At 41.3% G+C, this 17,970-nt stretch overlaps 1 protein-coding gene across 3 annotated transcripts in view; it reads left to right on the top strand.

Annotated features, from left to right (window-relative positions):
* Window positions 1-17,970, top strand: part of RPRD1A (regulation of nuclear pre-mRNA domain containing 1A) — a 70,464-nt gene that overhangs the window by 29,157 nt on the left and 23,337 nt on the right. The window contains exon 7 of one of the 3 annotated variants that reach the window (XM_054018850.1): window positions 979-1,066. The exons of the other annotated variants lie outside the window; for them this stretch is intronic. Within the exon in view, the coding sequence (XP_053874825.1) occupies window positions 979-1,023 (45 nt within the window). The 3' untranslated portion in view covers window positions 1,024-1,066. Of the gene's footprint in view, window positions 1-978; window positions 1,067-17,970 lie in introns of those variants that run through there. 3 annotated transcript variants of the gene reach the window in all.

Genomic DNA, 17,970 nt, shown 5'->3' with positions numbered 1-17,970 from the left:
CGTTATCTGTAGTCCGCTTCCAATCAGTTCCCGTCAAAGAGCTTTTTAATGCAGCTGCACAGAGTTTCTGCCTGTGCATATAAATCACTGTTGCTTGGACTCAGCTTTGCGTCTTGAGTTTGGATTTGTCATAACTGTCTAAAAAGACTTGTTTCCAAGCTTATAGATTCTCAGGTAAGTATGTATGTTTGAGATGTTTCTAGAACAGGGTTTGTTTGGATTTTACCCTTCAAACTTAAGGTTTTTTTGTATCCTCACCATTGTGAGGCTTTGAAATTCAACAGCTGTATTTTGCTTTTTGTAGCCAGTTATTGCCACTGCACAGTCTTTTGATAAAAATCCTGAAGCTTATAGTCTTTAGAAGGAGATGATGACTATATTTTACAAAAGTGAAAACTTACCTCTTGCTTACAGAAAGTACATTTATAACATCACTTTCCTTGCAGAGTTTTGGGGTGTTATGTTTTATATCATTTCTATCTGGTTACTTGCGGACATGTAAAAAGAGTAAGGGGCTATATTCTCAGCAGGAACGGATGCATGCCATCTGCTGCTGAAGTGGTTTGTTAGCATTAGAATTTGAAAGTCTGGGGAATTCCTGCTAGCCATAAACTGGAGGATAGGTTTAAATGTATGAATCTCTTATCTTTTGAAGAGAACTAAAGGTAAGTTTCTTTCACTTAAGAACAATATAGCCTTGTTTTGCATGAGTATATCTACCTTTTCTAAATAACGGGATTTATAATGGGTATTTCTCTAAATTAACAGCTTGTTAAAATCAAGGTACAGTATGCATCAAAATTAAAACTTGATAAATGAATGTTGACAACTGGTAAATTTATATTGGTCATGTGTATTTGTATCAAAAGCTAACCGAGTTGTTTATTAAGGTGACTGTCATAACACCACTATAGGTAAGTAGTGTTGTTTATAGCTTTAAGTATGATTTCTTTAACATCTATCTAGCTTCTGTTGCAGGTGGTGGACATGGACGTATCTCCTAATGATGTCACCATCCATTAGTACACACATCCTGCTAAAAATAAATATCAAAATCAAAATCCTGTATTGTCTCTCGTTTTTGAAAATTGAAAAGATATTACTTAAGTAACTGCTTATATCAAAATGTTCCCTTTGCCTTTTCACTGATACTTTCCATTGTTTCACAAACCACAACCTGTCTTTTATACCTGAAGCAGAAAATAAGTGTTTGTTCTCCCTGGAGATCAGAAGCTACAAATTTTAATCTGCTAGAATGAAATATGCAGCAGCTGCGAAGCTAGCATTCATTTTCAATAAATTCAACATCTTAAAGCCCTTGGTCTTGTTAAAAACACTTAATGTGGAACCCTTAACCAGAGAAGTCAGCAGTTTGACTTATAGTGAAGTTGTAATTTTAACAAAAAAGCTGTGCAAGTAATGCCATTATTATTTTTTACTGCCAGTAACTTGGTGGGCATGTTAGGTTACATCCCAATGGGATGTCATACAACTTGCAGCATGTGTCCTTCACATGTACAATAGTGAATTTTCCCCCTTGTCTTCTCCATCTGTCTTTTACACTTGGTGTTTTGATAGCATAGACATCAAGTATTTCAAGGCCCTATTCTGTATTCCCCTTAAAACAAACACACTCTTTCTTTCCCTTCCTCTTCTGCAAGAAGTCATTTTGCAGAACATTCAGAAAACCAGTGACTACTGCTATTTATTTTTCCCCAAGAAACTTTTATCTTCATATAAAGAACTAAACACAGGATGAGATACCGGTTAATCTGCTGACTCAGTCAGTGCAGCTTGAGCTGAATCATATTTTCTGGTTGTATATAACTTTTTAGTAGCATGGTCTGTTTCTAGAAAATCTGTAAAACAGTGTTTATCAGATGGGGTTGCTGCAAACAAATCCATGGTGAAGGCTGTGGATGACAGAAATGAAAAGGCTTGACAAAAACAAAAAATAACAATCTTCATTGCCCAAACTTACAAACCACTGCATTCCGTTGTTTGTGGAGTAAATCTCTCTCCTCAATTTTACTTCAGGACTGCTCCGAATATCTCTTAGTTTGGTATGTTAATGAGAAACCCTGATATTGTTAGTAGTCATTGCTTACTAAATGCTCCAGTTTCATTAACTTATCATAGCATCAGTGCTACCTCCTTGAATTTGGGAAGGCTAACAGAATGTTCCCACTTTCTAATAATTGAGGAATAAATAAACAAAAAAGTTAAAATGGCCTTTGACCAGCTTTTTCATAAATCCTGTTACCAGCCCTTTTTAGCTTGTACTTCTTTAAAAAAAAAATTTTCACTCACCTTAACCTTAAGATTAGTTTAGTATTCTGTCATTGCCTTGCTCCATGAGAATAATGGCTTGTAATAGGTGCACATTTGTTTTATCAGGGGGCCTTGTGTAAGGAAGATGTCTAAAGTGATTACCCTTAAGCATATGAGTAGCTTGGAACATTATGCCCTATATAGACAGTCCTATGTACATTACAAAATTGCCAGAGTCATGAAACAGTTCATAGTAATTTTTATACTGCTTCAGATAATTTAGTTGTGCCATATGGCATGAATGGTGCATAACTCTTCTGAAAACACTTGTTGAAAAACCTAGTTTCAACTATTGTTTTTGAATATTAGCTAATACGTTTTCAAGAACTGGTCACAAACTACTTCCAAGACACTGCCTATCCTGTAGTGTAGACAGAGCTGTTGTGCTATTAGATGTGTGTGCAGTTGTGTAAGCCTCTGCACTCAACTGTTTTCTTTCACATGGGCAAATTTGTGTATAAATGGATAAATCTAAAACTATAGCATGTGGTTAGGATTGATTTGCAAATTGAACCTTAAGTGTGACCCATAGAAGGTTGAACTACTGCACTGTAATGTCACTAGCAAATCAGTTGTTTGAGAAGACACTTTTTCTTTCATTATAAGGTCTTTTTTTCCAGGTGTTTTTACTGATTCAGCAATGCCGTGACTTTTCTCACCTCCACATATGAATCTTTACAAGCTAGCATAGTATTGCTTGGTTGCCTGGAGTTGAGGTGTGTGATGCAGGGCCAGGGAAGGTTTTCCTTTTTTGCCTGTTCCCACAGACTACAAAATAAGATTGGTAAAATTGAGATCCCAGTAGAAAATATTGTGGGATTAAAGAGAAATCAAGAGAATTAAATGTGAAAGTTCTAGGTAGTTAGTGAATACATAATAGCAATTTTTGTGTAGTTCTTTTTTAACATATTCATGCTTAAATAGTTATAAATCATAGATTAAACAAATTACCAACAATGGGGACTGTTGTGTAAATAGGCATTTCCTTCTCTAAAATAAGTATTTTGAATAGTTCTCCACATCTTGTTTATGGATCTCAAGCTTCTAGTTTATGGTAGCCTTTGAGTTTTCTTTAGTGTTTGGTTTAAAAAGGACTTTCTTATAAAAAATGGCAGTTGTATGTGGCCCATGAAGAGGCATAATATATGACTTCATCATCCGTTCCTCGCTAATTGACAGTGATTAGCTCTGTAATCCTTGAACTGCTTTAGTAGGAAAGTGAATTTTGAATAGTCTACTGTTTTTAAAGATGTTATTTCAAATCAAGACTCAAATCACTAAATTTAAATTTTTTTTTTTTTTTTTTTTTTTTTTTTTTCTATTTGAGAAGCATGACTTTTGGGGAAGCTCCTGATTTTTAACCACTTCCATCTAGTTGAGGCTTCTATTCAAGTTGCTCTTCTCTTGCATTAGACAAGATTTTATGTTCAGGGCCAGCTGAGTATTCCTCATTTTATATATTTGTCCTGATTATAGTCATAAAATACCTCTGCACAGGCACTCCCATTTTTAATCCTGATCTGTCTCATGGATAGGTATGTCCATTTTCTTGAGTTCTGTGCCTTCTAGAAGCTCTTCTTAAACAATTTAAGATCAACTTGTTTGTAAACAAGACTTCTCTTCCCAAAAGGATGTTCTTCACTGCCTCATTCATTTGGATATTATGGGGAAGCAGCAAAACATCTAAAGGCACTTCAGAATTTGTAAAATCAATGAAATGGTGCCACCTTTTGAAAGAGAGGCATCAATAAGCAATCTGCACTAGCATATCACTAGTCAGACCACTTCTGGTGCAGAACTTTCCTAGATCCAATTTGCGTGGGTTTGAAATAAGATTATAATAAAAGTGACACTAAAAATCTTCTCATTCTTATTAAGGTGGCAAGGAGTACTTGCCTCTCTCTATATACAGAATAATTCCCTTCTCTACAGAACTCACTTAACTGCAGACTTTTTTTGTAAATGTGAACTCAGTATAATGCTTGTCTGATGCTTCTATCAGCTGTAGCGGTTCTGGGATCAAGCCTTATATTTCATTTCTGTTGTGTGAGCAACAGTAGTAGCTACACGGCTAGTGCCTCTTCCTTGTCGATAGGACAGAATTTTTTTTTGGTTGGTTGGGTAAACTACAAGACCTGGAAGATACATTGGGCACAGACATAGCTCAGTCATTTTATCACTTGTCTGACCATCTGTACACTTGAAATAGGCCAGGGATTCATGTGTTCAGGGCCTCCAGCCTGAACTATTGAAATCTCTACCTGCATCTGGATATGAAATTTGTGAAGAAATTCTATAATGCAGAGAGACCTATCTGCTGAGCTAAAAAGAGAATATACATCTTCATTTTTTCCACTACAGGGAGTCTTAGTTCTTTAAAAGTGAATTGTTCCCTTTCTTGCGCTCCTTTACAGTAATGGCTGCATTTAATTATTTTAAATTAATTCTACCTTTTTCACTGGCAAGATCAGGTCTTCAATTTAAACCTCTTCCTTGGAAGACTTCAGTTTTTTTGTTTTGTTTTGTTTTGGTTTTTTTTTTGATGGACTAGATTGAAACTAGACTTTCTGTTCTCCAAACCCTAGAGAAGGATGGTCCAGTGGTTAGAGCATTGGCCTGGGACACAGGAGACCCAGGTTTAATTCTGTGCTCTGCTACAGTCTTCTTGTGTGACCTTGGGCAAACAATTTAAGTTCTCTGCCCCAGTTCCCCATGTGTAACACGGGGATAATAGTGCTTCTCTGTCTCACTGGGTTGTTGAGGATAAGTAGGTTATATATTACACTTCCATTTACAGCTCATAAAGGGTTAATCAGTTGTTAGGATCTAACAGCAATAGGTTTCTTACCATGACTTACAACCATCTATACCACTTTCGCCTCATGTCAGTAACATGCTTATAAAATCTATTTAATCATTTGTTTATCCTTTATAAACAACTTATAAATTGAACCTTGGCCCAGGTATGAAGTATAATCAATAGTCATATTAAAATGACTGAATTCCTCAGATACTATGATAATGTGGGCCATCAGTATATAAAACCCTCAATTGAAAACGCATTAGATTAGACCTTCAGCAAAAATAGGATCTGATATTTCTAATATTTAAGTGGTAAAAATGAAGCCAGCTTTAGAATGGAAGGATGCGCTGGGGCCTAAAACACAGGACTTGAATATACAGAGACATGGGTTTAAATCTTGGCTTTAATACAGTCATGCATTGAGAGCTCTGGCAAGTCATTGTGCTGTCTGAGGGTATGTCTATACTACAGTCAAGGGGCATGATTTGAAGCTGAGTAGACGAGACTTAAGCTAGCTTTAATAACCGGCTGGCATGGGTATTGGAGCAGTGAAACCATGACAATGCTAGCTGCCTGAGTAATTGCTCCAGGTTCTGGATGGATTTGCATCACATGTGCTGCTGTGGCTTCACTGCTCCAGTACCTGAATTAGCTGGATTAAACCTAGCTCAGGCATGTCCATTTGAGCTGTAGTCATACCCATAACTGCAATACAGACATAGCCTACACCTCATTCTTCTCTCTAAAACAAGGATACATCTCTACCATAATTATCTATCATTGGTAAAGTATTAGAATTCTTAGTCAAAAGTATTACCAGAAAGGAGTGGTATAGGGTAACCTTCCCCCCTCCTCCCCCCAACTTTATTTCTTTGCAGTTCACATTTTTAAAGAAACCTTCTTTAGCTGTTTACAGACAATGGTAGGATCAAATTTAGAGTCCCATCTGAACTTTTACATTGTGGCTTGACTATAGCCTTTAGGAAAAGTCCCATAGTGTATTTTAAATATGTTCACATTATTCCACTATCTGCACTAGATTGGGATGCTTGTATTAATCTATATAAAGGTGCCTCAGTACTAAGAAACTAAGTGAGGGCAGCGGTCTGTTACGTATATCTGAGACCTGCTACTGCTGTGTGGTGAGGCTTTTAAACAGATTATTCCTGGCTGCTGTAAGCCAAAAGCTTGAGATCCCTAAACCAAAGTGAGTGGATCTCTCTCATACATCTTCAGAAGAACAACATTTTCAGGTATGTAATGTAATGGATTATTTTTGTATATACTTTGAAAACTGAAGTGACAGCATTTTTTTTTTTTTCCCCCTTGGAGGGAGTTGATATGAGGACTTCCTTTTTGCTGGCATTACTCAGATGCACTGGTTAGTCAAAATACATTGCAATAAGCATATAAACTGGGTTGAGGGACAATGGGAAACTTCAATTTAATGTTCTAATTACAATCTAAAGAGCATAGTTTTAACTATCTAAAATGATTCTGTTACATGCTGTTAAGATCACTATCACTTTCAGTAAACATTTCGCTTATTCATAAAGAAAACATCACACATGAGTGCTTACTTTAGATTCTGCATCTAGAATCTAATTTTTGTTGAAAATAGTGCTTCAGCAGATCTGATCTGTTTTGGTCATATCTGCTAACTAAAAAAAAAATAGTGGCCTCATTTTAGAGGTACTGAGAACCTACAGTGACTGATGTCAGTGGGAGCCATCTGTGATTACTACCTTAAAATGAGGCCACACATTTCTGTAAGTCTTTTTGCCTATGCAGAAATAATACTGCTCCTGTTGAGTAAACTGGAATTTTTTCTGGTACTTACATCAATAGAATTGTTAATCAACGTCCAATTGCAGTCCTTTGTGCAACCTGACATTAAATGACAACTTCCCTTCACTTTCTCTCCCAATTAAAATTTGTGCTGTGTATTTCGTTACACCTGTGTTGCTGGAAAGACTATAGAATTTCATAGGTGTAACAGATGGCTTAATTTGAGAATCAGTTGCAAAATATAATTATTGGTAGTCATGTGCTGCCCTATCTTAACGATATTATATGAGCTGGAAAGAACACAACTTTTGTTGATAAGCTTATTTCACAGGAGCAGAAATTGAACTATTTTTTTCAAATGTTCTAAAAACTTTTGGGAAGAGATCAAACCTGGAAAACTTCAATCCAAAAATTGAAAGTTGCCATATGAGAAGTGAAATGGGAATTTCTGCAGCTTTAGTGGTTTGTGATGCTTCTGTTACAATAGGAATATTAGTACATGTTTTTTGGTGGGGGGAGAGACTGTTTTAAACACCTCTCTCCAATTATTGCCTTTTCTTGGGCTGAGACTCAAAAGATTACACTTAAAAGTTGTTGTTTTCCTGCAACCATACGATTTAGAAACACTTTAAGTAGAACCTCAGATTCATGCAGAAGTTTTATAGGACCACCAAAAAGGTAATGAATCTGTGACAGCTCAGTCTGACCCATGCATGTAATTAGACTATTAACGTTAATTTGGACACACTGGAATTGTATTGCACCAGAAAACACTGCATATGTCATGTGTGAACTGGATGCTTGGAAGGGCTCAGCAGAGAGCCTGATAAATCTACTGGCCCTTCCAGTGTCAGTTGAAACTTGATGGGAAAAGGAGATGCTAGAACTTCTTGCTTTTGCTTTACCCTCTTTAGCCTGTGTGTCATTGAAAGATATGAGGCAGGTTTGATAACATTTCTCTGCCTCGGCCATCCCGTTCAAATGTAGTGTACACTTGTAGTGTTAATGGCATACAAAATATGATTTTCACATAGAAGCTAGATATGTGCATAATCAGTTAATTGCACCAATACATTTATACAGTGATTCAGGACTACCAAAGCCTTGCTAAGCCCTTTCCCTTCTATCAGGCTTGACAGCCCTCTCTCATTCCCTCTTCCAGTGTCCACCAGTTCCTGGAGGAAGTTGTATTTGTAATGCATATTTAGTCATTTTGACAGTTGTCATACTAGTGCTTCAGCAGACACTTTTTCTTGTCTTTTAAGAGACTTGATGCAAACTTGTTAAGATTGACAACTTAAATGCACATGCATAAGGAAAAAGAAAAAGCTAATACACTAACTCCTCACTTAGTCGTCCCGGTTAATATTATTTCGTTGTTACGTTGCTGATCAATTAGAGAACATGCTCGTTTAAAGTTGCGCAATGCTCCCTTATAATATTGTTTGGCAACCGCCTTCTTTGTCCACCACTTGCAGAAAGAGCAGCCTGTTGCAACTGGCTGGTGGGGGCTTGGAACCAGGGTGGACCGGCAGCCCCCCTATCAGCTCCCCACTCCCCTAAGTTCCCTGTGCGGCAGCTGCCCAGAAGGCTATCAATTGCCAGCAGTTCAGCTGTCCCTCCCGCCACTGCCATGTGCTGCTCCTGCCCTTTGCCTTGGAGCTGCTCCCAGGAGCCTCCTGTTTGCTGTGCGGGGGCTGGGGGAGGGGTGCTAATGTCCTCCCCCCTGCTCCTGCCCCCCACTTACCCCATCGCCATAGAGCGGGGGTGGGGGAGAAGACATGACAGGGCTCAGGACGAAGGGAGCTTGCTAGCAGTAGCTGCTGTCTCAACTTAATGATCTACTTAAAAAGGCAATTTACTTAGAGTGCGGTCAGCGTACTTAAAGGGGCAATGCGATCTGTCTGTCTGCCATGCTGTCTCCCCTCCCTCCATTTGTGCTGCCTTGTAGAGTGAGGCTACATTAACAACAATGTGTTAATCCTTGAGGACTCAGACGAGTGCTAGTTCATCATTCAGCACTAAGGCATTCCCTGGGAAATACTCCACCCTCTGACTCCACCACCTCTCCCAAGCTTCACAATCATCATTGCAGAGTACAGTATTAAATTTCCCTGGAGCCTAACCCCCCCTATTTACATTAATTCTTATGGGGAAATTGGATTGGCTTAACATCGTTTCTCTTTAAGTCGCATTTTTCAGGAACATTACTACAATGTTAAGTGAGGAGTTACTGTATATGAATCTTAGGTATGTTGCATAGCATATACAGTAAGGAATATTTAATAGCATGTTACATGTGCAATTTGTCTGCATAAATATTAATGTGAACATTGTCTCCATGTGTCTAAAATTTCAATTTTAAGATTTGTTAACCTGAATGCAAAAACTAGATTAATTTAGGTGACGACATAATCTCTGCAATCCAGTGAAAAAATCAAATTACGTTTTCTGCTTATAGTCATGTTTTAAAAACCAATTCCTCTTTCCCCCCATTACCATGTAGGTGGGGGGAAGTAATTAAGTTGTATCATGAGAGGAAATGTGATAATTAGTATTATCAAAAAGTAACAAATTTAACCTTGAATTATCGTTAAAAGCAAATTCTGGAGCTAAGGAACTCCCTGCCAAATAGTTAAAATACTGGGACTATTCACAGAAGTCTTCCATGGGTTCTCAATTCAGGCTGGTAAATACAGGGACAGCTGTCTCTAATTTAACTAGGACCAAATCTATGCAGGATTTTGTAAATCAAAAAACACCACTTTGAATCACAATCAAACAGGTACCTAGTACAGGCCATGACATGTCATGTCCTTCACACAGGAAATACCACAAACTAAGCAGGAAGATGCTGTCAGCACTAGTTGAAGTTGTGTGAGAGAAAGATAAGGTAGAGCATTGCAATAATCTAATCAAAGTGACAAATTCATGGAGCAGTGGCACAAGAACTCCAGTGGCGAGAAGATATAATCCTTTCCCAGCTACCAGTAAGGAAGATAGACACTCCTTTCTCCTGGATGTCCTGGTGTCATGAGGAGCCTACCCAAAAAACTGACCTTATATCCACACTTGAGGGAGCTGATGAAACTTGTCATAGCTGAAGGATGTCTCTCTCCAGCTCACCACTCTGAGCTCCGTTTTAGCAGGACTGATCTTAAGATCTAGGTCACCAGAACACATGGCATCCTCTAGCTGCAAGGAAAAGCAAATTTAGAAGAATGGGCAATCTAAATACTGGAACGAGTTGCAATGTGTTCCATTGCCTCTACACCTTGACATGCATCCAAAGGACCAGTGACCAATTAGAAACAATGGAATCCTAAGCCTATGAGTGTGCTTGGTGCAGATGAACGGCTATCTAATAATAGCAATTGGGTGCACTGTAGGATTTGAAAGGGAGAATGAGCTACTTGAGTTTAACTCTTCACTATTGCTGCCATGACCTATAGCTGAGTCATCAATACCTCATGGTCAGTGATATGAAAGAGACTGTTGGCCTATCCAGCAGTAACCATGGACACCTGAATATTGTCTTAGAAGAGACTCTGGGCAGACTGTATTCAGGATCTACAACTATATCTAAATCGAAAGGAGTTGAAATCACAAAGCTTTCAGATGGTGCCACAGCTGCCTTAGAGCAACCTTATGCTTCCTCTCCCTCCTCCCCCCCCCCCCAATTAAAAGTCAGATTATTGCTTAGGCCTATTACTAAAAATCCTATGTTGAGCTGGCACCTTGTCTTTCCAAACTGAAGTGTTCCCAACAAGAAGACTTCCAAAATAACTTTCCAACAGATCTAGACCCTCAGTGAGATCAACTCAGCTGAAACAGTCACGGTTGTTCGGTATATAAATCTACCACAGAAATGGAGTTCATTTCAAATACTGTGTCTTTTCCCCCAGGTCGTTCTGTTGGTTGAGACTGGAAATTCTGATGAAATCAAAGAAAATGTGGCTGAGGGATGTAAAAACAACTTGACATCTGAAATTCTTTCCTATGGCTAATTGAACTGTATCCCTGGTGCTTTAGCCTCCTGCATTCTCTTGCAGGTTGTGTGTCTACATGACCTAAGAAAATAGTGGAAAAAGAGAATGTAAGGAGCTATTGTAGTGACAAGTGAGGAGAAAGGATGGCTATCCCTTACAAGACCTTCACATATGCTGTGATATTCCCTTAAACTCAGTCAAGTTGCCTATTGATTGGGGGTGAACCAATGGAAGAAGTTCTTTGGCCTAAAGAATAGCACTGGCCTCTCTCTGGAGGAGTTAATGTGCTAGCCAAGACAAGAGTGTGGTCTTATCTTCTCTCTCCCGCACTCCAAAATCTTCAATTGCAGTCCAAAAGTAAGAACCAGAGTATGTACATCTGCATGTGTTCAGCCAAGAACCACATAGGGCACTCCCCTAATTCTGATAGCAATTAAATCCTGAGTTAGTCTACATTGTATGGTTGTCTGTATGGAAGTTAGTTTCCCACATCATCATCTAGGGAACTCTACCATTATGGCAGATGAGCTTGGGGATCTCAGTCATGAAAAGAAAATCACAAAGGGGTGGCCTGTATACAATCTACTGGGACTTGTGCACTAAGTGGATATCCTCAACCACACTCCATTTGGGAATTTGTGTATTCCAGGGGTTCTCAAATTTCATTGCATTGTGCCCCACTTCATGGGTGGGGGGGCCAAAGCCCAAGCCTCACCATTCTGAGCAGGGGGCCTGCTGCCTGGGGCTGAAGCCCTCGGGTTTTGGCTTCAGCCCTGTGCAGTGAGTCTCAGGCTTCAGCCATGGGCCCCAGAAAGTCTAAGCCAGCCCTGGCATCCCCATTCAAAGGGGGTTGCGACCCCCACTTTGGGGTCGCAACCCACAGTTTGAGAACCACTGGTATATTCCTTTATGGGTGTATCTATCAAAGATAATTAGACATATATCCACCAGTTAAGCTGTCCCCGTGAGAAGAATCTTTGGTACTCTTTTCCCTAATTTAAAAAAAAAATTAAAAACTAGATCCCTTTAGAGCTATTGCTCTAGAATATCAAAGCATGATAACTGAACCCTAAGGCTATATTTGCAGTAGCCATTTTATTCTTCACTGGTGCTAGCAATGTGAGGGTGGAGAGAGGGAATGTTAGTGTACAGTGCCTGCAGGCATTTGTACAATTGTGCCATCTAATTTTGCTCAGCGATGGTCTAGATAACATGGTGGTGAAATCATGGTGCTATACTCCCACCATTGGTAGCGCCTCTAGAACTGTAGCTACTGGAGAGACCCCTAAAATTGCTAGCCCAGAGACCTTAATGTTTTGAGCTTCTCTCTCTAGCTGTTTGTGTTTTTTGTTCAGCTTTACCACCTCCTTGCATCTTCCCTGTGACAGGGGAGCTCTTAATGTTCACTGTGAAAACAAACTCCTAAAAGTTGAACAGGATTTGGAATCTAACGGTATATGATATTAATACAAAAGTAACTATACCTTTTGTAATGTAATCACCTGAGATGTATGAGGCCTAAAATACTTTATACACACAGCTCCTTTCTAGTACTAATTCTAATGAAAAAATGGAAGCACAGTTACAGGCCATAAGCTGTTTCACACCAATGGGAGCTTTTGTTAATCTTTCTAGGTTTCATTCCTATTACAGGCAGTTTCTTCAGCAATATCAAATTCCATTGTTTGATAGCTTAGATTTGCTGCCCGTGTGTGTGAAATTGGTCATTTGCTAAACTGCTTTTAGCTTGCCTATGTGGCAAAGAAAATCTTAATGGCTTAATTTTTCCTGATTTATATTCAATTTAAAAAAATACAATTGCGGAAGTGAAGGGTTTGTAGGCTAGGGGCCAGCAACAGACTAGTTCTTTCTTTTTATGAGAATGAATGACTGGGAAGAAAAACAAGCTGCAGCTTTTCTTAAGTAGTAAACTTAGCATAACATCAGTCCCTGGCCAGATACACTGCTTGGGTGCTTCCTGTGGACCAGACTAGCCCACCTTCACAAGCCCTATTGTCCCTAAATAGTTGCCACATTTGGCCCCAAGCCATTATCCTTAATCAAAGATTACTGCCCTCAGCAACATCATCAATTTTTGTGTTGTGAAATTGAATGTTGTGGGCAAGTCCCCACCCATTTGGGCTTGTCTGTTGCTTTGCTGAAGTTAATTTGAGGGTGGAGAGATGAGAAAATGGCACTTTCCTTTTAAATCTGTAGCTGAATTTGGAGTGATGGTAACTGCTGCTAGGAGAGTAGAAAGCCTCTTTTATATTTAGAAAAAGGCCCAAACTATTTGAAGTGACTCCAGTGAGACCAAGATTAGATTTAGGCCTAAATGTCGAATACACAAAATTCATTGTAAGCTTCAGTCACCCTAAACACTATCAAAAATTGTTTTCCTGTGACTATCCAGTGAAATGTACGTGGATTTTGGGCTGCTTGGTTCCAGGCTAATAGCTAAACCATGGCTTGAGGGCTTTGATGCCCCAAGGCTTGGTATGGGTAGTGGAAGTTAAATGGGGCACTAGCTGCTTTAGGTTGCAGATATATTGCAGGAGAGAGGGTAGAATCCTCAAGAGCACCTAATCCCATTTTCAAAAGTGATTTAGCTACTTTTGAGCCTAAGTTCCATTGACTTTTAGTGAAACTTTGGTTCCTAAGGGCTAGATCTTAGGCGTTGCAACTGTTAACTTCTAGGGCCCTGCCACCTAGTTGGATTCTTAGCCCTGAGTTAGGGACCCAGGCTCCCCATATGATGTCTGGAAAGCATTAGACACCTCTGAGATCCTCAGAAGCCAGCAAGCTGAATGGGAAGCCACCTAAGTTAACCAGGAACAAAATATAGGGAAAAGGGCAGTGCTTATGACCTAGACCCTCAAAGGTATTTAGGTCCCTAACTCCCATTGATCTAGGCCTTAAGTGTCTCCCCTGCTTGGGACTCTCAGCTGTAAACCCTCTCTTGAAGTTAGATGTGACTTACTTTAGGCACTTTTCTGGCCTGGTGGCTAGGACATTCACATGGCATGTAGGAGACCCAGGTTTGATTCCCAATTTGAACTCAAGTCTGTCATAGATGAAGTAAATGCCCTAACTGAGCACTGGGCTGCAGTGTGACGGTCTCTCCGAGCCATGAATATTTAATTATTTATACAAAGTAGAACAGCTTCAACAGGAGAGATTGAGAGACCCACCCCAGGCTATGCACTAGCCCAGGGGTGGGAAAACTTTTTGACCCAAGGGCCACATCTGGGTGGGGAAAATTGTAGGCAGGGGCAGGGGGTTGGAGTGCGGGAGAGGGTGTGGTGTGCAGGAAGGGGCTCAGGGAAGAGGGTTGGAGTGCAGGATGGGTGCAGCAGGGGGCTCAGGGCAGAGAGTTGGCGTGTAGGAGGGGTTCCAGGTGCAGGTGCCGCTTACCTGGAGTGGCTCTGGGGTGGCAGTGACATGCACCGGGGCCAGGGCAGGCTCCCTCCCTACCTGCCTGCCCTGGCCCCGCACCGCTTCCGGAAGTGGCCGGCACCACATCCCTGGGGGCAGAGGGCTGCATATGCTGCCCTCGCCTATGGGTACTTCCCCCGAAGCGCCCATTGGCTGCGGTTCCCCGTTCCTGGCCAGGCGAGTGCAGCACACGGAGCCCTCTGCCCCCCTCTCCCTTCCTCCCCAAGGGGCCACAGGGACGTGGTGCTGGCCACTTCCGGGAGCAGCGTGGGGCCACGGGGGTGGCAATCCTGCGGGCCGAATGTGGCCCGTGGGCCGTAATTTACCCACCCCTTGCACTAGTCTAATGCTTAGGGCACTCATCCAGGAAGTGGGAAACCTGGCTTCAAGTACCTGCTCCAAAGTGGGAATTCAACTCTGAGTCTCCCACAGTTCAAAGGAAGGTCAAAACTGTTGGGCTACTGGATATTCTGGGCCATTCCCTCTTGTGCAAGGCATCATCCAGTAGTTGTACTGTAAGAGCATCTATGGGTTTGTCTACACTACCAAGTTTTGTTGACAAAACTTATGTCAACACCCAAAAGTTGACAAAACAAAAATTGCCAAAATGTTCACGCTTGCTCCCTCTGTCGACAGATCTTGTCCACATTGGGGACACCATCATCGATAGGGTGAGCGATGCACCGTGGGTATGTATCCCACAGTGCAGTGTTGTGGGAAGGAAGAGCTGATCGCTGCTCATCTTGGGATTCTCTCGGGATTCTCCCACAGCCCCCTCAGCTGCTTAGAGCAGCATCATGAGTAGTTCTGTGAGTTCTCCATGTTGAGGAATGGCAAAGCAGCACAAGTCTGTTCCCCTCCCCCTGCAGCAGCAGTCTGCCTGCTGCTGTGTTCCTAGTGCAGGGCAGAACAGGAGCATTCCAATGACTTGCTCTCCGTTTGCTCCCCAAATGGAGCAGCACACACATTTTTCCGGAGGGGCATATGCCTGCATGGCAGCAGAGATCAAAACAGTGAGTAGAGCACTCAGGGCAGCCATTGTGGGATGCTGACGGAAGCTAGTTCTGTCGACAAAACAATCCGCAGTGTCTACACTGGCTCTTTGTCAAGAATAAAGGGAGGGTAAAAGAGACACATCTCTCGTAGGGGTGGAAGTTTTTTGTCGTCAAAACTGGGCGTTTTTTTGCGACAAAAGTCCCATTGTCGTGTGTACGCTCTTGCTGTTTTGTTGCCAAAAGGCAGTTTTTGGCAACAAAACTTGGTAGTATAGACAAGGCCTATGACAGCTGGTGCCAGAGGCAGTGGAATGCCTGGTTTTAAAACGATGTTGCTTTGCCTTGTGCTAGGGCTCTGAGCAGCTATTCAGCTTTGAGGTGGCATCAGGATTTAGGTGGCTAATGCATATGTCTACTGGTAGAAATTTAGGGTGCCTACATGGTTAGGTAGCAGCTGAGCAGTGGGTTTGAGAATATCAGTGGTGCATAAATAGCTCTTTAGATCCAGTCTTAAGTCTTTTTTGTAAATGAGATGTAGGCACCTCTGAAAATACTATCCTTGTATTGTAAAGAGGGTCAGTGGATAAAGACCTAACTTTAGCTACATGTGGAAGAAATTGCTTCTCTTCCCCAGCCCTTCTCCACTTATAAAACAAACCCTCTACTCAGTCTTAGATAAATTAAGCCTCTAGGGGACTGATAGGGTCTTATCTGCATCAGACCAGGTATTTTTGCCACCAAGTCCCTCATGAGGTAGAAGATAACTAACTGTAGGCCAGCTCTTCCATCATGGAGATGATACAATTATTGCCAGGGTTTGGGCCACAAATGCATTCTGACTAAAAAGATACTGCTGTAGTGGAGTGTGTGAGGACCTGCAACAATGAAGCTTTCAGTCTGCTGCTCGGCGTGTAGCCTGATGGGCAGTAAACCCCACAGAAGAACTCTCCATAACTCCCAGATATCACATCCTCTAAAGTGTTTCAAACATGTTAAGGCTCTGCTTGCTTCAGACCAATTTGCTAATACCAATTTGCTTTCTATTTGAAAATGGGGTGAATGGCTCACAGCCTTGTTCATTCTTGAAAGGACAATAGACATAAGATAGCAAATAATGGAGAAGAAAAAATGCTAAGATTATGTCCTTAGGAAACCCCTCCTCCAAACCCAGTTGGTGGACACCAACATCTGAATCAAGTCACTCCAAAATAATTGCTGATGGCTGAGTATAGCAGCATGACTGAGTAAAAGCGCCATTCAGGGCAGTAGGGTGAAACCTTGTTAACCTTTAGAATATGGGGGAGTCAGGCCAGAAAACTACGCTGTCCATTATTTGAAAAGTTATCTGATGCATGTGGTGAAGATAATAAGCTTCAACCATTGCTGGAGTGAGACACTAACAGAAATTTTGAACAAGCCACTGCCTTAAAGGCAAAAGTTGGTAACACTGCTAGATGATTGAGTGACTTTCTTTCACATATCAATCACCTTCTTCATGCCTACTTTATACTGGAGCATAGAGCCTCTCTGGTGATAGTAACCAGTTCAAAACCCTGAAACATCAGAAATCCAATTTAGTTTTATTTGCTGGAATACATCCAACAGACCATCTTAGTCCCTTGAGTCCTTATGCCTCCACCTTCCCCAACCCAGACATGTAGGTATTGTGCAATTGACAGTAAACCAGTCTCCCTGATCACCCACTAGGAAAGTACTGAATATTTAGACTGCAGGAGACTGAACAGCCCAGGACTTTGTAAAAATAAAAGTGGTTTTCCAACAAACACAAGTTCACTCTGGAGGGTGTGCAGTTGGTGTTTACACTGTTAGTTGCCATATGGGGCCCCACCTTCACACACCAGGTCTAGGCTGACAGTGTGGTCAAACAGTTGATAATTCACCATGCCATCCGTCAAGTCAGGTCAGTCCTTGTACTCTGTCTCTCAAAGGATAGATAATAGATTAAGCAATATTCAATGGGTGTCACTTCTGAGAGAGAGCCCGAAAGGCCAGGCATTCACTGAAGAACCCAAGACTTGGGGAAAGTTCGACTCAGCCTCCAGGGCTGAAAATAACTCCCTGTCTGCATCTAATCCTACTAATCAGCTATTTGAGTTTTCCCCTTTGCTGTGGGGACTCCAGCATTGTCTGATACCATAGCAGTAGGTAAGACCCTAGTTGTGGTACACATTTCTTTTTTGGATGAAACCAGGTATCTCCTGAATGGGATCATCATGGACCCTCTGTCCTCCAAGGCAGAGGGTCCATGGAATGGAGGCGAGGCAGACTAATAGGGGTTATCACCCCAAAATAGACACTGTGCCCAAGTGTTCTGTTTCCTGGGGATATGAGGGTCTGTCTTTGGTAAACCTCGGTCATTCCTGAGTATTCTGCCAATGTGGGTAGGGTTTTCCTCAACGGAACTTCAGTTTTGTCTGCCTTATGTGAATCCAGGCCTCTAACAGAGTACTTCCCTGGAGCCACCTAGCCTGTGCCCTCCTTTCTCCCTGTGTATTGTTTGAATGTAGCAGTGTCACCCCCAACTTCTTGCTTCTGTCTGTGTCCTATCTGCTTTTGGGCTGTCTAGATAATCCATCCCTATAACCTCTCCTCATTGTCATTCTTGCTA

Source organism: Malaclemys terrapin, chromosome 2 (assembly GCF_027887155.1).
Source record: "Malaclemys terrapin pileata isolate rMalTer1 chromosome 2, rMalTer1.hap1, whole genome shotgun sequence".
NCBI classification, from domain to species: domain Eukaryota; kingdom Metazoa; phylum Chordata; order Testudines; family Emydidae; genus Malaclemys; species Malaclemys terrapin.
The sequence above is the reverse complement of the archived record's forward strand: the minus strand, read 5'-3'. Positions and strand labels throughout refer to the sequence as shown.